The 26,218-nt window shown below is 40.9% G+C and overlaps 1 protein-coding gene across 2 annotated transcripts in view; it reads right to left on the minus strand.

Moving 5' to 3' along the window:
- The window catches only part of PHACTR1 (phosphatase and actin regulator 1), a 313,779-nt gene that overhangs the window by 284,874 nt on the left and 2,687 nt on the right, over positions 1-26,218 (minus strand). For both annotated transcript variants that reach the window (XM_061346476.1, XM_061346479.1), the window contains 2 exons: positions 15,024-15,170; positions 13,155-13,301 (listed from right to left, as the gene is read on the minus strand). In XM_061346476.1, coding sequence (XP_061202460.1) covers positions 13,155-13,301; positions 15,024-15,170 — 294 coding nt within the window. The remainder of the gene's footprint in view (positions 1-13,154; positions 13,302-15,023; positions 15,171-26,218) is intronic.

Raw genomic sequence — 26,218 nt, forward strand, 5'->3', positions numbered from 1 at the left:
CCCTGCTACCCTTTAAATGTTGTTTTGGGAGACTTGATAGAGTGTAAAAAGTAAGCACAGCTTCAGAAAACTATTTCCTATCCATCAGGGACTAATAGTTGTATTATATAAGAAGGCCTTTGGACAGACACATAATCTAAATGAACAGGAAATCAGTCAGACTTATTTTTCTGAACATTTTTCATTTGTTTTCAAGCCACTCTGAACTACCCCAAAACTGCATTAGAGGGAAACTTATTTGCTCATATTTTGTGCCCTTTACCTAAGGGCAGAGGCAAGAGAAAGAAGCCTGAAAAAAAATTACAAAGGCATCACACTTAATTCAGGAGCTACAAGAAAAGGCTTGTAAGGCGAGGTGCGCATTGCAGCAAACACATGGTAAACCTCATCAGATAAACCATGCAAGTGCAGCAACAAGATATTGCAATGACATAAGAAGCTTCTCTGCATGAGATGTATGCTTCATCCTTTGCTCTGAGGCCAAAGTGGTTTCAGGGTACTGTTGAATGAGTAGCTAAAGGGCTGAAAATGAAGCTTTATTGGCTTTTATCGTCACTCTTTTAGCTGATATGAAGAACAATACAGAGAAGCTCTGTTACAAATAACCGCTAGTTCTCCAGTCTCAAAAGATGACTGTGATGCAGACTTCAGAAGGGAGGGTGAGCCCCTCAGAGAGAGTATCCTCCTTACCACATGGAACTGGCACAGGATTAAGAGTTTAGCACTCAAGGTTTTCATTTACAGGTGAGAATAAAAACTTTTAAGGACACAAATAAATACCTGTGCAGTTGTGCCACAAGGTAGAAGAGATATGGCAAGAAAAAATATCTTAGCCTCAAATAAAACTCTGTGCATAGGATTTATAGAAACTTTCTTGATAATGTTCTATGGGAAGTAATAAGAGATATTAAATTAAAAAAAAAAAAAAACCACAAAAAACCCGCAAACAGTCCTCTAAAATCCATTAAGCAGAACAAAACAAAACAAAACAAAACAAACAAAACAAAACCCAGCACATTCAATTCTAGCTCAGAGGAACGTCTTTCTTCAGTCCAACAATATTCTTTTCAGGGAAATAAATACATCTTAATGATTTAATCCACTCTGGCCATTCTCCTCCTCACTCCACAAATCCCAGTTCTTCCCAGAAAATATCTTGTTCCGTCCTAAAATCTGGAGAAGAAAAATTGTTAGCAAATACAATTATTAAGCTCACCATGACTGGAGAAAGACACAAAACAGGTCTTCTGTCCACCAGTTAAATCCTTTCTTTTTGTATCATTTTTAGGTCTTCTGAGCTTCCTTCTCATGGAGGAAGGAGATGACCTATCCTGGAGTCTTCAGGGCATGCTTGAAGACAGGGGAAGGACAAGAAGGCATATTCTTTTGTTCATTGAATGTACACACTGTGAGCAGCAGCAATAATACACACACACATACAAAATAAATAGGTGAGGGCACCTTTATATACAATCCTGGATCTTTTTAAAAGATAGAAACACTAGCTAAACCAAAATATGAAAGTTATTTTAAGCTACTGAAAATATCTTCTTCAAGCTCCAACCTACATTTTCTTGCTTAATCCACTTTAAAACTCTGCCCTAAATTCAATGTGAAACTCCAACAACTCTGGATTTTACTGTGGCTAATACTATCACCCTGTCTACTTTCTCAATATATCCCTCTATCTCCTGCTGACAATAATCTTTTTTCTCTCTGTTACAAGCTTTAATGAAAGCTAAGTGCCTCTTTAGTCACCACACTGATATATAGCTGATACAGTATTTTACTTCAGCAGACAGAGGGAAGAAAGAAGTTTAAAAGCAGCATGTATCTCCGAAAGATAAGCAAGCTGGTCCTACATTTTGCTCCCTCTCAACACTAGGCATTACTTTAAGTTGCAGCTGGCTACAAATATTAGTAAGCATTGCCAAAAGCCAAAGAGAAACATCACCTGAAACAGCTACGATGAAGGAAGGAACACCTACCACTGCTTCTAACCAGTCTACCTGTCACTGACTTTGGTAATTGAAACAAGGCACATCTTTTGGAACAATCCCTTGCTGCCCACTTTAAGCCTTTTAAATTCACGCTGGTTAGCAGATGGTCCCTGCATGCTCCTAAAGCTGCTGACACATATCTCTAGGTATATATACAGCCCCTTAGGTGAGTACCTGCTAAGATCGTGTTTCTGATGCCTAGGGCAGCATTAACCATGAGCAACTAAGTTTAGTAAGCCCTGCCATGTTTTAATGACATCACATGCCCTCCCTTGCCTTCATTTTGGTGACACTTTCCCCTGGTCGTTTCCTATTATTATGAGGAAGCCTGTCAACAAAAAGCTCTATTCCATCTGTGTAATGATACTTCCCAACCAAACATTCTTGCCACTCTCCCCTTGGGTCTCCTTTAACACTGACAGAGCTGCTACACGCACTGCTTGCAGAGGGGAAAACTTGCAAGGTCAGCCCCCAAGATCATTCTGTGATGCTTATCTTGTTTCCTTTAAAAAACAAACACTATTATAAATTAATTTGTCCCAAATATTATTTCAGGCAATCTTATCAGATTTATCCCACAGAATGGTTTGTTCTTCTGAGCTAAGACTAAATTACAAATTGAGCTTTATTGATTTCTTCAGGCCTTATAATTACAGGCTATTATTTTACTGATTATTAGTTAACCCCAGTTAATTTTTTATTATTAGCTTTGAAATGCTCCAAGGTTTTGCCACACTTCCACACAAAGGAAATTAAAATTATCAATTGCTTTCCATTTATCTCTGGATATTTCAACATAGTTAGCAATTGTGATGATTTTGATATAAAAATCCTGAAGTTTTTTGGAAAATCATCACATCAGTGAAATCTTAAAAGAGCCTTGATATGTACTGTCAATCATAAGGAACGACGAACAGTGATGATAAGGCAAAATTAAATTGTTCATGAAAGGATGAACATGCCAAATTGCTTTAAATATTAACAATGACTACTCATTAGCAGCTTAATGTAGTTTATTCCTAACTCTCCACCTCAGTATTTTCAATAAACCACCTTTATCTCCAAGGACCCAAAGAGCACTCACTAAGCAGAGAGGAGTGATGATCACTATGGGGAATAATTGCCATAACCAGGTTTGTGGAAGCACCATGTAGATCCCAGAGCTCTTTATCAAAGGTCCTTAAGGATACAGGATGATCACTGAAAGCCATAGGTCCCAGCTTACAGCTTTAAATGCTGGTATGGCAACTCTCCCAGGCTAGTAGAGACAGCCTTCATGAAGCCACAGGTCATATTGCTGTTGCCAGCACAAGTAGCCCAGATACACACGAGAATGGAAAAAGCAACATGAAAAGAGGGACACCACCACCAACAAAACCCCACAGAAAGCAGAAGCTGAGAGCATTGCATGAGATACTCAACTGCAGGCCTCTCCACCAGCAGTCTGCACAACCTTCCCACACCCATGTGCTCCTACAACTGAGGCTGAGCACAAGGAAGAGCCATTCTCCTCCAAATGTTACAGATACATCAAGCATAACTACATCAAGGTATCTCTGTATTTGTTTCTAGCACTTCTAGCACTATTACAAGGATACAGATAATTATGCAGAAGGAAAAATGTATGAAAACTGTACTATCATGATCACAGAAAGGAGAACAAAGGACCGTTACAGATGTCAGATGGTAGTAATCTCTTTCTCAAGGAATACTGCAATATAACTATTAATTTCTCATTTCACCCAACTGGGGGCATGTTTTATGTTCACAGAGAGATTACTATGGCTCAGTGCAAACCTGTAGCAAAATGGGACTAGCCTAAAATAATCTCTTTTAACTTTAGGCTGTTTCCAATGGCTTAACACTGTTGTAACACCTGACTGACTTTGGTTTTTTGACTGAGTGAGGTAACAGAAGAACATTTTTCCCCAAGGACAGGTACCCCAGTCAGTTCTCAAATCAAACCACCAGTAGATTCCTTACCGTTTTATCCACTGAACAGAAATAAGGACACACAGGCAGGCAAGGGCCACATTCAAAATTGCTCATTCCCAGTTTGGGGCAGCAAGCTTGCATCAGGCTTTAACTATTTCCACCACTCCAACAAAGAATTAGATTTAGCTTGATGAAATTTCTCTTCCATTTCAATAATGCATCAAGTATTTAATTTGCTTATAAACTATTAACCAGATGTGTTTGTCCAAGGACTGTAAGCACTAAACATAAAAATTATATTGTAGCATAAATTATGCATAGCAAGGATTTCTGATTAATCAAAACATGCGCTGCAGTTGTTATCCATCATAGTTAAAATGGCATGTGTCCATACAGTACATAAGCATGCAAACGCTTGTCACATACTTCCTTATCTTACATATTTTGTAACCAGAATGAAACCACAGCGGGTCTGGAGTGCAGAAGAAACACAGGCATTTAATTTTTCAACTCCACCTCCCTGTTTTCTAGGTAAGTTTGCTACTCATTCAAAATCTTCTTTGGACAACATCTTCATTTTGCTTCTTACAGATTGAATTGTAATTTCAAGATATGAAAATTAACATAAGTCTGCAGTAAAGGCAATAATTATCTTCTTTCAAATATTCAGTAGCATTGGCTCCACAAAACCTACAGAACCTCCATACTGAGAGTCAAGCAACAGCCTCAGCACATTGGTATAAAACAAGACCATCAAGCATTCTAAATGAAGGCAACAGAATTACATGATTACAAATGGTTATTGCATGATTATGAATTATTTTTTGCCCTAAAAGATTCTGAAGAAAACACTTTTGATGACTATATCAACAAATTGTATTACCATGTAAAATACATTAATATAATTAAAATGTTAGAAGTGATACTTTTTGCACCTTATCTGCAAGAGATATATTGTCACGAATATTCGTCACCAAGAAAGCGTGAGTGCAGCCAAGTTTTATTTTGCCACACAAGTATAATATACCACACCGATTCTATGGTTTAAAGTCTAAGCACAAGATTCAACTGCTATTAAGACAGTATTTCATTAGCACTGACATTTTATATTATCTGAAAACAGACAACCCAGGACATTCTTTGTGCACTAATGACTTTTGTCATACTACAAAAAACTTACAAACTTTAAGACTTATTCTGAAGGCACTTACATGCCTAGCTGTGAGCATTACTGTGAGCAGTCCCAGTGAAACCAATTAGAGTAATTAAGCATTAAAACTAATTATACCTGTTACTGAGAATTAGGCCCATTCTTTTTACTGGATTTTACAGCTAATAATTCCGAACAGGTTTGCCAGTTATGACTATTTTATCTGAAGTTTTGGAAGACTTTATTTTCCTTAAAGACCAAGTTCCAATAAGAAAACTGTGGTTCCTGATGAAACAAAAATAAAAAGATTTTTTGGTGAGGCACTGGAATGGGCTGCTCAGGGAAGTTGTGAATGCTCTATCCCTGGCAGTGTTCAAGGCCAGGTTGGACAGAGCCTTGGGTGACATGGTTTAGTGTGAGGTGTCCCTGGCCATGACAGAGGGGTTGGAACTAGATGATCTTAAGGTCCTTTGCAACCCTAACTATTCTATAATTTTGCAGGAATAAATTCAACTGTGTTAACCCAACAGGCTCATTGAGCAAAAGATGATACAAATTATAAAGATGATCAACCAAAAGACAAATACGGAGATAACTTCTTACATCAATTTTCTTGAAGAACCAGGTTAGCAACAAAACACTACAGCACCCTTAAAATTACATGTACTGCAGACAGCTGTAATAGGCATTAGATCTGCATATTCTGATCCCAAGGCAAACATGTACTTTCGTTCCTTCTACCTCCTGTCATGGTTGTTCCACAGCAATGCTGGTGACACCGACTGCCCGGGTATCAGCTCTCCCCCAGGCACAGCAAAGTGATGTACATGTGCAGTGACACAAAAATGGCTAAAACAGCAAAGCTTTTATTTTTATTTTTATTTAGCCAATTCCAATATATTCAGCATTCAGAGCAATGGATCTTGTATCACCTCCCTCTTGCCAGTTCTATCATTTTGACTAATTCTGCTTCATTTTGACCAACTCTGCTTCGTTTTGACCAACTATGCATTTCCCTTCAAATTGTCCTCTATTTGCTAACAACAGTTCTTTTCAGATGACATCTAATGAAACAGAGACATTGCTCCCTTTTACAGCACCTAGAGAACCTGTAAATTTACATCCATCTGGCAAGCACAGAAGGTCATAGTCTTAAACCAAAGGTCTCCAAAGCCAAATACAAGAGTTAAAAACTTCAGTTGCTGGTAAGACCTCAACCCTCAAAACAGGCTGTTTACCTGTAATATACAATGTTGATACACAGGTGCTTTCAGCCACTCCACTTACCCCTGGTAAAGGCCAGTCATCCCAAATGGTATATTTTTGCCACATATTTTTGTGGGTAGCGTTCAGTTTGGAGCCTCTCTTTTCCTGGTGTGTGCACTCATGCTCCTGTGGTTGGAAAACAGCCTCAAAATTAGTGACAGGCACACATCTGATACCTAGCTATACTCTTGAATTAAGCAGCATTAAGACTAACAATCATCATTCAATTAAAGTGCAGGCACAAGTTTTGGTAATGCAAAGTGTCATGGTAAAAGAGGCCAGTTCTTCAGTCCCTTTTATAAAACTATTAAGAGATGCTTTCCCAAAACCAGTGATTTGGCTTCCTAAGTACAAGAGGATCTCCATGACAATAACCTGAGACAGTGATTAGAGCAGAAAGAGAAAGTGGAATTTTCCAAGAAAGCGTTTTTACTAATCTTTCTCCAGAAAGAAATAAAATATTAGAAAATATTAGAAAGCCTACTACTGCATATTTCTCTCTCCCCCAGTTCTCCTGAACCGAATCTTTTCTACCTGAAATCTTAAAGCCACCATAATTTGAAAGTGTGTTTAAAAACACAAATATGCCTTTCAGATTACCCGTTCAACATCATTTTTAATCTGTGTGCTCAATAAATCCAAAGTAGTTTAAATTCTTATATTATTTTAGGGATTATTTATTCTAATCAGGAAACCATGCAGATTATTTTATTATGGATATACACAAACATATGCTGGCTAAATAGGAAAGAAAAAAACATAGTGCCAAACGTGATAACATTTCAAATTACTTCAGAGATGATTAACTGGGTTAGTGTACTAAATCATACATACAGATGACCAGGGGCAAACTCACAAACTTCAAAACAGATTTCTGAATCAATTGATGGGTTTTAGTGAAAATTAAAAATGTATATGATGGAGATTTCCTGTAGAAAATCCAAGTCATTTTGCTTTATTTTCAGCTATTTGGCATTTACTCACCTCAGTGAGCTGTATATATATTCTTTCTTATTTTACACAGCGACAAAATAAAGTTCACAACTTCCTTCTTGATCACTGCAGAAAAATGTATCATATCCTTCTAGCCAAATCAACGTGTATGAGACTGATACACATGACATTATCTTTCCATTTGAAAGGAAATCACACATCATTTTACTCTCTGAGAAGTACTCAGCACAGCTCTAAAGCTATATAATGGAATGAATACAGTGATACAAACAGTAACAGTAAGGCAGCCTATCATGAAGGCTGTAAGAAGTGTTAGGGTCCAAAAAGACTGTGGAAGCTGCCAGGACACTGAAAATGGAAGTGTCTTTTGGTTTCAACTTATGCCCCATTCAGACCAGCGAAGTTCCTGTGTATAAAACCAACAGCCACCCTTCGTGTCTTGGCTTTCCCCCACCAGCTCTGTATCAGAGAAACAGCCAACTATGAACATTTCCCAGCTCGCTAACATTTGTCTCAGCCATTCAGCAGTTTCTGCCAGGATCGTCCTCCCTTTTTACACCCTGTGAATTAATTCTGCTTGCAGCAGCACTAGCACAGGCTGCCATGGCTTTTTTTCATCCCTCCAATGTGAGTTATTCATCACTGCTTAAAAACAGTAAAAGGTACCAAGCTCACTTGCTTTGCCAGACATAAGACCTTTCTTCTCTACACATGGCAAAATTGTGCAGAGCCACTCAGCCCTTTCCCTCTCAGCTTTGCTTTCCCAGAACACATTCCAGGAGAATATGTGGCTCCATACCACAAAGAGATAAAACAGAACTTTCATTATTGAAGGGAAGCAGAGATGTATACTTCTACAGTCTGGCTCAGATTCCTGGCTGAACTCAACAAATGACTTACATCACTTGACAATCCAGCCACTTCAGTGAGATGACTGACTGATTTCAGTATAATTAAAATCTGTACTGTAGTTCATGGCCGAGAGAGACAGCTGGGCTCCATAGCTAGCACAGGCTGCACCATCCCTATCAGGTCTACTGTGTTGCTGCTCCTCTCACCAGCCTCAGAGCCCAGCCTGTGCTCTCTGGCCACGGGCTTCCATTCAGTTGTACCACTGCTACGCGCTTTTAAATCGGGATGGGTAAGATACATTCTCATTCAAAAACTCCCCTTCCCTCACTGAATGGCATGGAAGCTAAACACATTCTTCCTGAAGGAACATCCCCTCTCTGCTGTAGTACTGCTACTGCTAGCTGGTAGTATAGCCACTGCAGTAATTTTGACCTCACATCTCCAAGATGCTGGCTTGCTTTCTCCCTGGGTCCCCAGTTACAGGTTAAATTCTAAGTAGACAATCAGCCTTGTGCAAACAAAGACTGAACTTTAGTGAGTTCCCTGAATGACCTCAGGAAGGTCTCATGGCAGCTGAGATAAAGACAACTTCTTGCACCACTATACAAGAAGTCAGTCTGCTAGAATCAACTTTGAAAAGGACTGCAGTACAAAGCTTACTCCTTTTTGGCTAGGAAGGAGTATCTGTCTGTAGGTATTGGTCTGTATACAGAAGTAGCTTCAATAGTGACTGTGTCTTGAAGAGCTAAAAGAGAACCCGATCAGATCAACTGAGTGTGGTAGTCCCTTTTCCCCTAACAGACATTGATAACATTCTGGCAGGGATTCTCCAAGCAGCTGCATGAAGAGGGAGGCAGAAGAAAAGCTCACACCTCTTGGATCATTTAGTGAGAGTGTTAATTGATCTATTTTCTTATCAGCCATCACCTCTGTTCACTTACCAATCTTGGAAGCCACCTACCATGCACTGTCATTTTAAAAGTGTAATATTTTGCAACAACAGAAAGAATAGAAATCTGTCAAAACCTGCAAGAGGTCAACACCTGTAAAAAACTCTTCAACTTGTCATCTGGCGCAGGACCAGGAAAGAGTTTATGCTATTGGACAACTGTCACAGATGGAGGCCTAAGTTTTCAAAAGTAATTTGGGATTAGCTTTTAGATGCCTGAATCAGAAAGTTAGAAATAGAATTTGAAAACTGCTTTTAATAAGATGTGTATGAAAAGCCAAGACACGGAGCCAAGCCAGACTGCTAATCAGAATAAAGAAAACAAAAGATCACCATCGGAAAGTGGGAGCCCAATCCACATTCCTCTAGTGTCACACTGAAGGAAGTCTCTCAGAAAATTAAAAAATTAATTTATGTATGTGGACTCATTCAGTATCAGCTATGCAAAAAGAATTCATATCTATCTGTAATTTTATGATGTTATGTAGCTACATTAATTTTGTCAGAAGAGGTAATTTAAATCCTTTGGGAAACATTACCCTCTTGATATAAGCACGTAACTCATATTAATAGGATCTGCATATGTATAACAGCAGGCAGAATAACCCTGAGTTTGGAAAACAGCTTTGTATTTTAATCAGTTTGGGAACACCAGCAAAAAAAACCATACCAGGGACAACTAATTGAACACCATTTGTTAACTCATGCTAGGTAATAAACATGAGTTAATTGATCAATATTTAAAACTAAACACAATAAACAAGTCAAAAAATCAAACAAAGCAAAACTGTTAATATAATCAAAAAAGATGGACAGGTAGAAGGCGCACAATTAATCACTTATAAATTGTGGCTTTTCACAATCCAGACCAAATCTTTGGTATACTCAAATTGCATAATTGACTCTGTGTATGGAGTCTCCCAGCTGTTCAACAATACAGATAACAGCAGTAATGGTATAATTATAACTTACAGCTCAAGTAGATAAAAACCTGATAGTTCTTAACTAGTGGTTGCAATTAAGAGTGGAGAAGAGCACCATTCACTGCAACTGCTTATGTTTCATTAAGAAAAGTGGATTTTAAAGTTCCAATACAGCAGAGCAGCTGCATGCTGCACCCAAGCCCTGACCCTGTCCTGATAGAAGACAATGACCAAGGAACCCAGATCGACTTGTGGCAGCTGTAGGAAAAGTAGCTCTGTAAACACTGGTTAAACAGCAGCTGTAGCTATGGAATGCACTAAATGGAAAGCCAGCAATAAACACATAAGAGGTTGTTTCCTCCACTCCAAGTGTCACTTTAGTTTTGGCTGCATCAGTGGGTTGAAGAGACAGCATTATCACAGAATCACAGAATACCAGGATGGAAGGGACCTCAACGGTCAGCTAGTCCAACTTTTCTAGGTGAAGCATGACCTAGATTAGATGTCCCAGCACCCTGCCCAGCCAAATCTTAAATGCCTAGTGTTGGGGAGCATCACTTCCTTTCTACCAGCTTCCTCTTGCACAGGCAAAGAAATTACACACACTCCTGCGCACACATGTGCACTGCCAGCCCACGGACACAGAAGAGGAACACCACAAGGCGGGGCACGCAGTTTCTACCCCCGGCAGAAAGCCCAGCGACCGCGGCTGAGCCCCGCGGGCAGGCCGGCGCTTCAGCACCAGGGGCAGCGGACAGCGGCAGCTCGGCCTGGTCCTCCTCCGCCGCAGGGCAGGAGGCCTGGCCACTCCGCCGGCTGGACCGGCAGCATGCCAGGGACACGCGGGGACATCCATCATGGCACGTCAGTAAAGTCACCAGCAGCGGCAATGCGCCAGAAAAGCTGCTCAGTTTAGAATCAGTTGGGTTTTTTTCCACACATACCCCAGAGAAACAAATTCACTAGCAATGCACCACATCAGTAAGTTTCAAAAGCAAACCCTGCACCACGAAGCTTCATGAAGTATGAGCAAAAGTGGCTAAACAAATTTTCTAACAGACGTTCTCTTGGAATAGAAAGTTCTCAAACCCAGGCTGCTTAGTTTGTGCTTTCTAAGCAAACAGAAGAGTAAAACCAGCAGCTCAGAAATAAAGTGGGTACCAGCCACACGTTTCTCTTGCTTTTGGCTTGCTCACTCTGGTTGCTAAGCAATTTTATTATTTTTTTTAAGCTCAAAACTACTCACTGACAGATAGATTAATGAAAACACACACTTGCACTACTTACAACATTCTTCATTTATATTTCTTGATACACCAGTACTGTTTCTTTCAATTATTTCTTTTAAAGGAATTCCATTTCCAGGTTTGAAAGTAAAGAGAGACAGGGGGAGGGGAGGAACAGAAAGAAGCTAAGTGTAATTATCAAATTTTTCAGTGGATTGCAGGAAAGAGGCACCCAGAGACTTGCATATCCTCTGGGACTTGTAGCAAAGACAGCATGTCTAGCTCAGCATAGAGATGTGAGGCACCAGGTGACCCGAAGGCACCTTGTTCTTAACTGGTTTACCTATTTATAACTACATGACATAACATTACCTGTGACAGCACAAGTCAGCGCAGAGTTATTTCAGCAGTCAACCATATACAACTTCTTTTTATTTACACCTTATGCACAGTGATGCACATTCCATTTTCACACTCAGTTCTTTAGAAACTTGGCATCTAGCATTGTCTTCCAATCCGTGCCCTGAAACGCCACTCAACTCACCTACAGTTTGGTAATTCTTAAGAAATCATAATGTAAAAGAAATAATGACCCACCACACAATCTAATCAACTCCTCCATCAATGGTAAAATCAAACTGCATACTGGCCATTACCAAGGGTGTAATTACAGCAGGGATAACGGGAGGGGGACAGGAATTAGCTCCATCTCCAAACAGAGGATAGAACACATCCCTGCTATCTCCAACTTTCTGTCAGCTGAAAGGGGGAAGGCTAAATGGGGGAGACTGCAGCACAGCAAGCAACAACTCTGAGGCAGCTCTTTTCCCTTCACAGCTGGCAGTGAGCTGACTGGCTCAGTATCAAAGGCTGTTACACAGTTGGGTCATTTTGTGCACTGCTGCTGCTGTTCGGACATGAGGGAGGCTGCAATAGAGCTTCCTGGCCACAGATTCTCCCTCACACACACACACCCCAATGAACAGAGGAAGTCTGGTTTGCTGAAAAGAGCCAACATAAAGAACTTTCTTTTCCTTTGTTTTTGAGAGCAAGTAACCTCTGATGTAGTTTACTGTTGACAGAGACCGTAAGGAAAGAAAAGGTCAGGAAAGGAGAGAAAACCACAGGCCTATTAAGAAAGAAACAGGATAGTCAACCATGTGCAGGATGAACTGAAGGGGACAGCTGAAATCTCAAGGGAACCATGAGGAAAAGGTGGCAGAGAGGAAGGAGCAGTAGTGGAGAAGGGGGGTGGGAAGGTCAGGTAGAGCCTTACAGGAGGCTTATCCCAATACCAGGCAGCAGAAGATGAAAGTAGGGAGCTGGAGGTGTGTTGGTGGAAAGCATCGGGCTGTACACCCATGGAGAGTCACAAAAAGTGATGCTGAGGCAAGAGGGGACCTCATGAGACAGAAAAAGTGGACAACGCAGGTGCAAGTTTCTTGCGCTTTTGTGGCAGAAACCCATCAGGTAAGAAGGCAAAGAGTGAGAGAGCAAAAGACTCGCAAAACGCTAAGGGCAACATCTCCAGGAGGGATGTCAAAGGAACCTGGTGGGTAAGGACAGATCAGGAGTCTTATAGGGAAGTGGTAGCCCACTCTGCGGGCTGACGGGATGGAGCGTTAGGAGAGAGGTGGCTTTGATGGCCCGAACAGCGAAGGGAAGTGGGAGCCAGCGGGGTAAGGGGAGCCCGGGGAAGAGCAAAGAAGCAGGCACCAGGAGAGGGCCGGGCGGCGCAGCCCGGTGAGCCCGCCGGCCCTGGCCGGGGAGGAGGAGGCCGCTGCGCCGGGGGCGGCCCCTTTCCTCCTGCCCCTCCGCCGCGGGGCAGCCGCCGCCGGTCCGCGGGTGGCGGTGAGTGATGCGAACAGCTCCCCCGCACCGTGCCGGGCCATCCCTCACCTGTGTCGAGGTTGAAGGAGATGCGGGCCTCGGCGAGGTAGGGGGTGTCGCTCTTGGAGCGGACGCGGCGGATGGGTCTGCGGTCGATGTCCTCCTCAGAAGATGCCGCCATTAATGTGGGCACGGTGAGCAGCGTGGCCCGGCGAGCTGGCGAGGGCGAGCGGCCGTGTGGGGTGGCCGGGCGAGGAGAGGGCAGGAGGGGAGGTACGAGGGAGAGAGGCGCGGGGAGGGGGAGGGGAAGATGGGGAAGGAGAGAGGGAAAGGGAGAAAGGAGCGCAGGGAGGGAGGGAGAGAGACAGGGAAAACCCGTCAAGGATCTCCGGACGGGAGCGGCCGCGGCGGCCCTGCCCGCTGCCCCTGACCCTCCCCACCGGCAGCGCCTCCGCCGGCCGAGCCCCGCCAGGGGCCGCCCGCTTGAGAGCGGCGACCTTCGCTCCGGGGAGCCGGAGCGGTGTGTCCCCGCCCACAGCCCAGGGCAGGGTCGCGGCTGGAGGATCACCCTCACTCCGGCTGATGTGGTTTCACGCCCCCAGGGCAGGTTCCCAGCTGAGGTGACAGCTGCCCCCATCAAGCACCGTGGCCCAGTTGAGATGCCAGATGCCACCAGCATGGCCTGGCTGGCGGAGATGGTACCTCCGGACGCAGTCTTGGGCACCCTGAAACACTCTCTTCTAGGCTAGGAGACAAACTGAAAGCGCGGCTGGATTGAGACATGGTGGAAAATCTGAGGGCTCATTCCTTCACTTCCTCCTCGTCTTCCCTTGGGCAAAGCCATTAAGTAAACCACAATGGTTCACCAGGGCAAGCACTTTAAAATGCCTGGGGGAGTGAGGGATCTACACTCAATGTTTAACACTGGCCATCATTTAGAGCTTGGGACTCCTATACACAAGTTATTCTGTCAGGTCTTTGAGACAAAAGAAACCAACATGACCATACGAACATATCAGTTAATCCATTCTCCATCTGCAAAGTGGGAACAATGTTTTGTTCCTTCTGTTCTGTCTCATCTTCTCTATTTAGTAATCAGAAATTTATGTAGAAGTTCTGCCTCTGTGGTTGTGGGTTGCCTGCCATGTTAGGGCACAAGTTTCAGTTGGGACTTCTAGATGTTGGTGTAATACAAATAATTGAAAATGCTATTAAAAAAAAAAGTGTAGCACAAAAGTGCTACACAAAGTGAGAGTTAAACAATTAAAGTGTGTGCCAGGGAGTGCGTTGTTTCATCCCCTTTAACACAGATTTTTTAAAGAAAACCCAGTCTGCTTAAAGTTACTAAGTTATCAGTACTTCCAAAATCTATTGTTTTGGTCAACCTCAGTGAGAAAAAGGACCAAGGAAAGCCAGGGCTCAGTAACTCTGAAGGCAATGATAGTAGCATTAGCTGATCTGAATTTTGGGTGACAACTGTGTTAGTCTTTCCTGTAGAATCAAGAGTTTCTGTCACACATTTGCAAATTGAACCTATAGAGGTTTTTGGGTGTGCTGAATGTTCTTCCATGGTCATGATGTTGGGTTCAGCTGGTCTGCTGTTAATTCCAATCCCTTCATGACTGTTCACAAGAACTTTCATGGTTTTGGATGCCAGGAGTGGATAAGTTACATTTTTATCTTGTTTGCAAAACTGTTCTCTTTTGCTCTGACCTCACAGGCTCACCCTAGCTAAAAGAGAGGAAAATAGTACTCAGGAGAATCTTGGAAAGGATCCCTGTTCATACACATGCAGGTGCTTGTAGTTAGACAGCAGTGACATCCTTGGATTTCTGGTGAACCATCATGCTACTTGAGAAGGAGGAGGTACCATCTGGTCCATCTGCATCTCAAAAAAAGTCTTTAATTAACATCATGTGGTGTTTGGGGTGGTCTTACCATTATCAAGGTTGAAGCAGATCCTAGCTTCTTCCAAGTAGGGGGTGTCACTCTTAGACCGAAGTCTTCTGATAGGTCTCCGGTCTATGTCATCCTCAGAAGATGCTGTCACCAGAGTGGGCACGGTGAGAAGAGTTGCCCGACGAGCTGGTAAAAAAGAACAAATGAGGAGGAGGATAGCAGGAGAAAGGAGAAATAGGAAAAGGGAGGAAGAGGGATTAAAAAAAAAAATAAAAGAGAGAAAAAAGGAAGACAGAAAATCACTCAATGAAAAAGAGGCTCTGTAACAGGTACAGGAGGCTGTTTGCTTAAGGTCACTGCCTCAGCTGCTGCAGAACTTAAGGGCTGTGCTGAATGATACCAAGAAGAGAAAAGATTTCTATGTTGTATGCCCCAAAGACACAGGTTATAGCTCAGTTCCTGCCACAGATTGCTTGTTCAAAGTTCCTGGTTTTGCCACTTGAACCACTCTTTTCAGAGCTTCTCAATAGCTGCAGTCTTTTGCTGAATACTGTTTTTGAGGCTGTGATGCCAGAATAATGGAAGTATTTGTTTGCTTGATTTGCAGAAATTGGTGGAAGCTGTGCTTGGGACATGTGATGTGGTGCCTACAGCAACTATTCCAAAACTCAGTTTCTTGTTGTCTTGGTTTGGGTATTCAAAGTTAACAGCTACTTTTGCTCTTGATCACTTTATGTCGTAGTTTCTTAGCTGTAGAACAGGGAGAATCATCATTTTCTTTCAGTAGGGATTCCATGAAAAGATAAATTTATTAATATTTGTAAAGTATTCTTATACTTTAGTGAAACACTGATGAAAAGCCCATGAGGAAATTAAGATTTCTATCTTCTGAACAGGGTTTAAATGGCTTGGGCAATGCCTTCAAGGAGGAGAACACAAAATATTTAATAGTGGCTCATTAAGTAACACTGCCCACTCTATGCATTGATAAAGCCAATGGTAGGATAGTGAAAAATTTGTGTCATCATGCAACTAGAAACCAAACTATAGTACATACGTGTAAGGTGACTGAATTAATGTTGCAGAGGCCACCTTCATTCTGCCTTTGCCTAAGTGTTTAGCACTTGAACTTAAGCCTCAGTAACTTCCCTCTAATGTAGGTGGGTTTTATGTGAAATGTAATTTTGAGTGACTGTTGAATGCTTTGGGTATTGAGGCTATAAATGACAAATCACAAACAGAGGAGCTTCTGTAAATACATCCACCTTAATTCTCCCTCTGAATAGAAAAAGATTATCACAAATGTTAGATGGATCTGGCTGATCACTGAAAGCATGAGCACCTTGCACAAGTACCTGTCCATTTTGTTTCTTTACCCTCCACCTCATATATAGCTGGAAAAAGAATTTCGGCTTGAAAGCCCATCCTACTCTTAATGTACAGCTTTTAACGTTAACTTTCACATGGGAACCTGTAAGAGCCTAACCCCTGGGTGTTTCTTGCTCTGTGGACATTATCTGGTTTAAGTCTTTATCTTAGAGATTCTGCAAACTCTACACTTCCAATAACTAATTATGAACTATATTTTCCTGCTGGGACTGGAGAGCATGACTGATAATGAGTAAGAGCATATTCTGCAGCCTGATAACTGTGATTCTTTCTTTTAAGAGTGTTTTAGAGTTCCAAATAATACCTGTCAATCAGAAGCCTTCAGATGCCTAAAACCTGACTTCAGCGTTAGGTAAGATAGCATATAATTAGTATGAGTTAGCAAAGCTGTCATATCTATTTTTCAATTTGCAGCTTTATGCAGTTTACTAAACAAGCAAATCTGTGCTGCTGGAGGTAACAGTTATTTCTGGTCTAACTTGTTTCCTGGTTTTAAATAGATTCCTTTCAAGTTTTTGCTCATTTCTAACCTAGCATTTGAATTTGAAGTAAAAACAGAGGGCAAGCATTGAAATTGATCTAATGGGGTCAACTATTTAGATTAAACTAAAGTAAACACTGCAACTAAACTATAAATTATTGCTCCCTTGTAATATCATGTACAGTAATGAAGATAGAATGGAAAATTTCTGCTATGGAGAATTTTGTGTACTGCATCATCAAATTTACACTTAAGGAAGTTTCATCTGTATACGAAGTCAGGATTGTAAAAAACATCTTACAAAACAACCATGTAAAAGATTTGGTTTTTAAAACTGGAATGATCTAGGTGTAGTTGAAGTCAGTGAAAGGGCACCCATGTATTTCAGGGTTGGCTGGATCACAGCACGAGAGTCTGTTTGAAAAAAAAAAATCAACACCAAATTGCATATACATTTATAGTTATCAGAGAACAAGTGGGATTTTCTGTATAATTGTTTATAAATATTTTTTACCTTTTGGGTCAAAATATTGGGATCTGGCTTGTATTCGTTTTGACTAGAAGTAGGTGGATGGTGAAAAATGTTTCCTGGAGTAATCATTATATATTACTTTGACAATAATGTTTATCTCTCCTTTAAGGGTATTACCAAAAGGAGTTTTCAAGAATGACTGGAAATTTGAAGTAGACATTGGAAAAAATTCTGAGGAAGCTAGTAAGTATTAAAATGGTTTGCAATAAAAACCTAAGATTGATTCTTACGCAGTCACAGAAGTGGATAGTATCACTGATCATGTTCTGGTATACATACAGTGATGATGAATATTTATGTAGGTGATGAATATACCTTTTTTCCTAACTGTAATCCATAGCACTTGTTATTACAAGAATGATTTACCAAATATTTCTTAGCAAAGCTGTCAACAGTTGCCCAATGTGACTGTTGGGTCCACTCCAGGTAACCCAGCAGTATCTCTGTTTTGAGCTGCTCTCCACAAAGCAGCTCAGTCTCTAGGATGCATTTTTAGGAGATAGTTTTTCAGAAAAATGTGAAAGTGTCCTCCTGAAGGTCATGAAGTAAATGAAGGACATTATGATACACATTAAGGGGCCCCTTTACACTGCAAATGGATTTGAGACCAGTGTCCAAAAACTCCTTTTCAGCAGACTAACAGGGCAAATCAGTCATTTTGGTTAAATTCTTTCATTCTCTTTGCATTGTTCCTCATAGTGTTGCCCCACAATTGGCACGTTGTGTCAACTTCTTGCCTGCGGTTTGTTAGAAGGGAAAAGGTTTCTTATGCAGGAAAAATACCTTAAAAATAGAAATGCTGTAATGAATGTAATGACACCTTAGAACCAATTGTATATAATCTGACATTTGTTGTCTCAAAATATTGTCAGTTACTGAAGTACAATGCAACTATACGTTTGGGAGAAGGGAATGTGAAATACGTAAATTATTTCATTCCATGTTCAGAGGCATTTTCAACGTACAATTTCAATATATTTAGTTAAAACTACAGGTCACCCAGGTTTTGAATGACATTTCAATTTACTGAAAACATGGAGGCAGTTTGCAAAGAATTTTTGATGGTTTTAATTTTTCTGTTAAAATACATTTCCACATATTTTAATAAAAATATTACTACTAATTTTTGTTTACTAAGAACTAGCTTTATGTTTTGAAGAGTTACAATTTTTTCTTTTAAGACTTGTATTTTTTAGAAAAATTTTGGACATTTTGAAGTTGGAAAAAATTATGAGGTAAAAAGCCATCCTCATAAAAATTAGAGAAAACATGAAGTATTAATCTATATTTTTTAATCCACTTCTAAGAATTTACTTTTATTAAATTGTTTTTAAAATATCTCATTGGTGACACAGATTTTTGGCTTGATAAGGTCTTTATCTAGCAACCCTTATTTAAACAGCAGATTCGTACCTCAAAATGCAAAATCTTTTGAGACCTGATGATTTTAGTCTTGGCACAAGAGAAGAGCTGAAATATTTCTGTTGGAGATGTCCCCACCTAGATGCATTACAACAGGTCTATTTCTGAAGCATATTATCACAAGAAACTTCAGGTAACATGGAAATAACTATAAAGGAATCTGGTTTACATCAGTAATCTTTAAGGCTTTTTTTTTTTTTTGCGTAAAATCTCATTTCTCAGAGCAAATTTTGAACAATTTTCAGAATATTTATGAAAATATTTTAGCTGCAGTGCTGCTGTTGCTGATTAATTAGGATACTTTGTTGATACTTTTCTTTTTGTTAGAGAAACATATGAGCTTCTTACTCAGTTCTCCTCCTTCATGTTTTGTTGAAAGGGCTCACCATGTAGATAATGCACACAGAAATGTATTTTGGCTGCATATAAGCTTTAAAAATGCCAGTTTGGGTACACTTTGATGCACCTAGAACATGATATTCCAGCTATGCTAAAAAGAAAAAAATATTAGATTGCAAATATTCTTCTGTAAAGGCAGACCAATTAATGGGTCATAATCGATGTTTACGTGGAAAATAATCTTTTGGTGGGATTTAATGTGAGTTCACTTTTGTCTTATTTTAAATGCAACTGATAAAGCACACCATTTGAAGGATCAGAGATGGAAAATGAGGCATGGCAGGCAAGAGGGGAAGAGAGCAGAACATGTGCAAGCACTGGAGAGGACATAATTTGTCATTTATGAAGAATGATTGTGTCTCCCAGATAAACACAGAAGCACATGCGTATGGATTGCTCCATGTCTCTAAAACAAAGCTCTTGAGATCTTTGACACTGCTTTGATGGACACCAGTAATCTGAAAGAAAGTACTTAGATGCATAGTATTCAAACACAGGCCTGAGGATTGCAAACAATAGTACACATGCAAAAGGATATCCACTTTTGCACACACGCTTGTTATGCTGGTTTATGATACCTGGGTAAATGCCTGCAATATGCCTAAGTAGCATTTTTTTGCTACATTTTAAAGGAAACATGCCTGTTCCTCTGCTGTTGTGTCCAAAAGCATAGGTTTCAGAAAGCAGACTACTAAAAATAATAAAAAAAAAAAATCAGCTAAATAATTGTGAAATAGGGACAAGAGGAGGCTTAGTTATTTAAAGTTAGTTTTTAGTAGAAAAAATATAGATTTAGTTTTCAGAATGCAATCTTTCAAGTGTGATCCATGCATAGGTTTTCTGAAGTTTTTTATATTTAGGGGTATAGAGGATTGGATCTGAAATATCCTGGTTTTATTCAGATATGCCTTGGAGAATTAGAAGATGCTTTTTTCTCCTGACTTGTATTTGGCTGACTGTATATTGAAATAAATGAACAAAAAGTAGCTGAAGTACAGTTACTGCAACTCATCATGAGCTATTTTTATGCAATTGGTGAAGCTAGGCTGCCTGACTCTGCAAAGCCAGAGACTCTGATCCTGGCACTCAGTTGCCTGTTCCTGAATTCTCAATACTGGGGATATGCCAGAGTAGGAGGTGGGAAGGGGTGTGTGTGGGGGAGAGTTTAAAAAAGATGAGGAAAGATTGATGTTAAAAGGTTACTTCATGGGATTTAAGGGGAGAGAAATTGCATCAGAAATGTGCAGTTGCTGCTACTAATTCTTCTGTTATTAGCCTAAGAATTAGTAACATCACAGGAATAAAAAAACCACCCCTGCAAAATAACGTAACTTTGAAAATATGTTAATCTACAGGGCGATTAATCCTAAAATGTTGGTGGATGGAGTGTCCTAATGTTACTTTAGCCACGGAACATCTTCAGTGGAATCTTTCTGGATTAGGATCTGGGGATACCACAGCAATACACTTTTGTAAAATGCTGGACATTCAATATGCAAAAGCAGAAGGGAAGTAGCACTGAGTAGTCAGCAATGATTAAAGTCAAACATCTAGAATGATTCAGCACTGTGGAAATTAAAATAAATGAGCAAAAGTGAAGTACAGTGAAATAACCCTATTTTGAAGACAGACTGCAAGAGGAAAATGTGGAATTAAAATTGTATCTGGGTGTATTTTATTAAACCTTGAAAGCTGATCAAGAAGAAGGATTTGCAGAAATCTTTTGAATAATCATCCCCTATCTGTCTATACAGTCTTATGCATTTGTTACTCTTGGCTGTATGTGCTCTATTTTTATTTCCATATTTTTTTCTACTTAACATTTTTTATTCACTCCTTACATTCATCAAGTAGATTGCAGGACCGTTGCAAGCAGTAAAAGCACACCTAATATAAATGGATCTGTAAATTATATATAGATACAAAAGATAGTTTAAGATAAACTTTCAAAAGAGTTTTGTTCAGTTATTTAAATAAGCACAGTGTATCCAGCCAAATGGACTAGCAAGCATTTCAAGGTATGTAGGAGCATCTTGGAAATACTCAATTAATGCAGTTAACTTTAAGCTGGTGTGCCCTGCTGGTGCAAAAGGAGATAAGACTAGAGAAATGGATGCATACATCTCCAGTTTTTTTTATCCTTGAGGCAAAAGTCACCCGAGAGCAGAACCCAGAGTCTGAGCAGGGACCAGAGGGTCTAAGTGCAAAGGTGGACACATGCAGCCCCAAACAGTATCCTGGCTGCACGATGTTCAGCCTGTCCTGTCAGGCTGTGGTGTAGGGTTGCTAAAGGTGCCAAGAGAGGGTGTGAGTCTTAGGACAGCTTCCATCAATCAAACTCATGGCTGCAGAAAAGTGCTATGCTCAGTCTGCGATGGGCAACTCCCTTGTTACGATGACACTAAAGCCTTCATCCTGCCTACTGGGCAGAAGTCCTTCTTCGCTCTTAGAGTTTATCCAGGGCACTTCACACCCTTGTATATAATGGAAGAGAAGGGTTCCTCATTTCTTAATTCTGATCAAGCCTAGGTAAGAGCTGGGTACCAACACCATGGCCCTACATGCACTCCCTGCATACAGTGCAGTTGGCTACACTCAAGGCAGGCTCTCTGATATGGCACAGCTGTTGGAGACAATGGCTTAAGAATGCCTGATCAGCTTTGGAGCTGTTTGAGAAAGTGACAAGAAGCCTCAACAGCTGCCTCCTTCCTTCCTTTTGGGAGCTACATTTGCACTGTGGCCATTGCCTACCTGCTGAGCAAGGCTGTGCCTGGCTACATTCCTCACTGATCTGCATCCAAACTGCTGACTTAGATGTCCTGCTTGGCCTCATACCTGCCTCATCACCATGGTCTTGTCTGACAATCTGGACTCTTGGCTGAACCTGATGACTGTCACCAGAACTGACCTGCTTGTATGCTGCAGCGTTTTACCTCTCATAGGCAAGACCACTGCTTCCGCCTTTCTTGCTGACTCTTGGCTCACTTTTCATTAGGAGCAGCCTGCTTCTGCTACTCCTCAGTGCCAGCCTTCTCAGCTCTGTCAAATAGGAGGTCTTTCTTTCCATGCCCCAAAGCCTAACTTCTTTCAAGTAGAACTTCAAGATCAAAGCTGACCTGTCTCCAAAGCAGGCTACATCCAAGATGGGATCTGCACATTTACAGCTTTAGATTCCAACTTGACCTATTTGGGGGAAGTTACTCCCTTTCCTGAATTAGGTGTCATCTCTCAACACGCAATTCCTCTATGCAAACAAATGCCATTAGCATAGGCATCTTTCATTCAAGTTAGCTGTCTAGGCTTTCATAATCAGTGGAGAAAATAAGGCAGGATTTATATTATCCCAAGGAAGATGTCTAAGATTAGGTTAACCCTGCTCTTAAAATGACTTTCTTTCCACTGATACATGCCAGACTAGTCAGAAGTCTTAAGTGGAAACATCTTCACTGAGAACACCTAAGGAATACGTGAGTCAAATCCTGTTCCAAGTTCCACTGTATACATTCAGACCTCATGGCTGAAAACTATGGTAGATTTGGATTTAGAATACATGTATATCCAAGAATAACTAGTATCTTCCACACACTCCAACGGGAAGAGACTTTTTTGGTAAATGAAGTACGTTGTCATGCCTAGATTTCAGATTCAGACTTTACTAGGGCAAGGGCCTGAGCCCAGGGGATCACAGTCCCTTCTTTCCTGTTTCTGACTTGCAGATGCATCAGCAGGCATTGCGCACTTGGCAAGGACACCCCCCATCTAGATCCCAAAATATGGCCACAGAAAGACAGGGAGAATCGCAGAGTTCAGGATATTTCTGGCTTGTTTCTGAAAACTACAGCCAGCTGGCTTCGTTTACAAAGTTTTTTAAATCTAGATAATCCTACTGCCAGATCCAGCTTTTGTGACTTTTCCATCCCTCCTGCTTCACTTTCCTTGGAGGAAACAGGCAACAGCTGTTTGAACAGTAGATGCAGCCTGAATGGCCAAACATCCTCTGTACTGTGTTCGGCCCACGGGAGTAAGGTGATGGCTGCTTCTGCAGAAGGAGAAGATGGGAGAGGAGGCAGCTGATTAAGGTAACACCTCTCTCCTCCTACCCTACAGCAGAAAAGGCAGTTCTGCAGCTTTCTGCAGGAGTAGGGATGAGGTGTGGGTGTTAGTGCAGGTAGGAAGAGATTGAGAACTGGTTAGTTGCTGGGGACCACAGTCCATTTGCTGAGGTCAGTATCCTGCATTCAACCACATGAGACATGATATCAGCTGGGATTTGATAACATCTGCTAACAATGCCATCATATCTCTGAGTTCCTTCCCAACATTTTACAGTCCTATTCCTTCCCTTTTCCTCCACCCACAAGGAGTGGGTACAGATGAAAATGATTGCTTTACAGCTGCCATTTGTAACATTGTCGTATCATTAATGTGAAAACATTGGAAAGGAGATTTTTTCTTGATTTGTAGGATCAAAGGATTAAAAAGCAGAAATCTTCAAATCTCACAGGAAGAGTAAGTGGGTGATAAACCCCAATTTTACAGTCTGTAAAAGAACATTTTGTAATGCAATAGCTAATAATATAATTAAAATAATAATAATAATAATAATACATGTAATATGCTCTAATGCTGTTTCTAATTAAATGGCAGAACACTAGTCTTCTTTCACTTATTCCTGTCATAATGCAGTTTTAATGCATATACACGTGCTGTTTGATAACATGACTTGCTAAGAGCATCATGTTATTATGTAAAGATCAAACAGTTACTTGTGATCCCATTTGGAAGATCTGGTGGTAATGCTTTCTTGCAGACCTTCTATTCAGTTCCAAACTAGCTACTTGAGCTGTGCTATTTGTGGTGGATGGGTGCCTCACATTCAGTGCATTTTTTGTTTTTTGGGTTGGGTTTTTTTTTTGCCCAGAAACTTATAGCTAACACAGCTTAACTGTCAGAAGGCAGATAAGGAAAGAAATGTTATTTTTGCCCATGTTTCGAGAAATCATGCCATAATCTCATCTAGAAATGCCTGTTCTTTGGAAGACAGCCTTGAAATTTGGCACAATGTACAAGGACAACAGGAGTTATCAGAGCTGTGCAGGCAGTAACAATTCGCATTCAGTAGGGTTTAGTTCCTTGTTGTGCATGGGGATAAGATAGCTCAGAGAAAGGGGATGCTACCGTCAAGAAGTCTGGGGCTAAGGATGGCAATACAGGCAGTTGCTACAGGAAAACCTGATGATGAAACTCTTTCAGAGGTTTATTATTTAGCCTGCTGAAGCCATCTCTGTCACCTCAGAGGTGCTCAGTGCTACCTCAGACAGTGAAAGTCTCCTGAAAGCCTTCCACCTCTCTCTGCACAGGCCACACTTCTGCCACACCTATTGCTAACAGGGTTGTCCATCCATCCTTCCACTCCAGCATCTCTCCTGTTGCCAGGGGTCTGCTGTGTTGCATCATTTGACAATGTAGAACAGAAGTTGTCACTTCTGTGCTTAGAACAATTTCCCTGCTTGTTGTAAAGCAGCTGACCTCAAAACCAGAGAGACGAAGATAGAGTTTGGGGGAGAGGTCTCACAAGCATGTGTGGTGAGAGATGTAAAGGACAGGAGCTAGGAAAAATTCAGCCAAAGGAGCAAAAAGAAAGGTGAAAAGTGGAAGTGGGCAGAGCATAAGCACAGCCTGGCTCTTATGTCAATGTACTGTTTCCACTTGTAGAAGTAATTATGGTTTAGGAGCCTTTGCGCTATGCTGTGGTGCACAGTGGAAGCATGTCATTGGCAGCTTTCCTGAAACATTCACAAGCAGGGGGACAAAAAAAATCCCCAGGTCACAGTGTTGGTTCCTACTTGTTTTGGCCAAGGGACAGAAACCCGCATGACAAATCTAAAGGTCAACCCCCTGTTGATGACTTCTGTATCAAGGAATACAGTTCTGCATGGTGGATTTTCCCCCTCATTTTGCATTTTAAAAAGGCAAAATAATTGCATTGAAACACAAAATCAAGCAGGGGCTAAGGTTAAAATTTCAGTCATGCGTTTAACCGATCAGTACAAGCTATATGCTAAAAATACAATTTCTCCAAATATGGGGGTTTTTCATTCGCCTTCTTGGAAATACTTACAGTGAAGGTTGTGTATACAAGCCTATTAGTCACTTTGTGTACATTACTGTAATAGACTTTCATTGCATGAATACATACTCCTTCTGTACCTTGTAGTTCACAGGGATGCTGTCAATAAATTGCTATATCTTGTAAACCAGTAAGTTGCAGATTCATTAATTTTAGTTTCTATAAAAGAGAAGGTTTGTTCTCAAGGGATATTGAGGAACTTAATATTACTTCTGTAGCAACACTCAGGTGTCTATTGCTTTTCAGAGATGCAGAAAAAGCCAGCAAAATCAGTTAGTGCCCCAGCCATTTTCTCTGCCCCCCGATTTTGATGTGCTTAGCATTTGCCTCTGTTGTTCAATGCGGGAGGCTGTGCTGTGACAAGAAAGCTTTTCTGTGACTTGTACAGATGAAAATCTACCACAAGTGGGACAGCAGCTGGGCAATGCAGCGTGTGTCAGGGAGCAGCACCTCTGCTGAGCCAAGGTGGTACTGGCCCCCATGGTGGTACCCCCCTGGGTGGATTAGGTCTTGCTCTGAGAGAATGGCCTCCACAAGGAAGGCACAACTCTATTGGCTGGACTTTGAATTTCATTAGCAAGTGATGAAATTAATAAATGGAAAAAAGTTGGATTACATTTCCAGAAAACAGGCAGTATGTATTAACAAAAAAGGCTGGTAGAGCTACTTGGTTCTTAGTTTTCTTCCATTTAATATTGTGTTTAAAGCTTAAGGAACAAAAACCCCTTCTTTCTGAAGCTGCAAATTTTATCCAGAAATAGAACTGGTGAGAAAAACATGAACTGACTTTACAAAAAATATCATCTGTGTCGTGAACAAGTCTCAACTACATTAAAGCAAAGAAGCTTGATTACTCTTTCCTTCTCTCACACTGCTGCTGC

Source organism: Neopsephotus bourkii, unplaced genomic scaffold (assembly GCF_033783945.1).
Source record: "Neopsephotus bourkii isolate Nb327-2 ecotype Australia unplaced genomic scaffold, CSIRO-AGI_Nbou_v1 NB_272, whole genome shotgun sequence".
Taxonomy (NCBI): Eukaryota; Metazoa; Chordata; class Aves; order Psittaciformes; family Psittacidae; genus Neopsephotus; species Neopsephotus bourkii.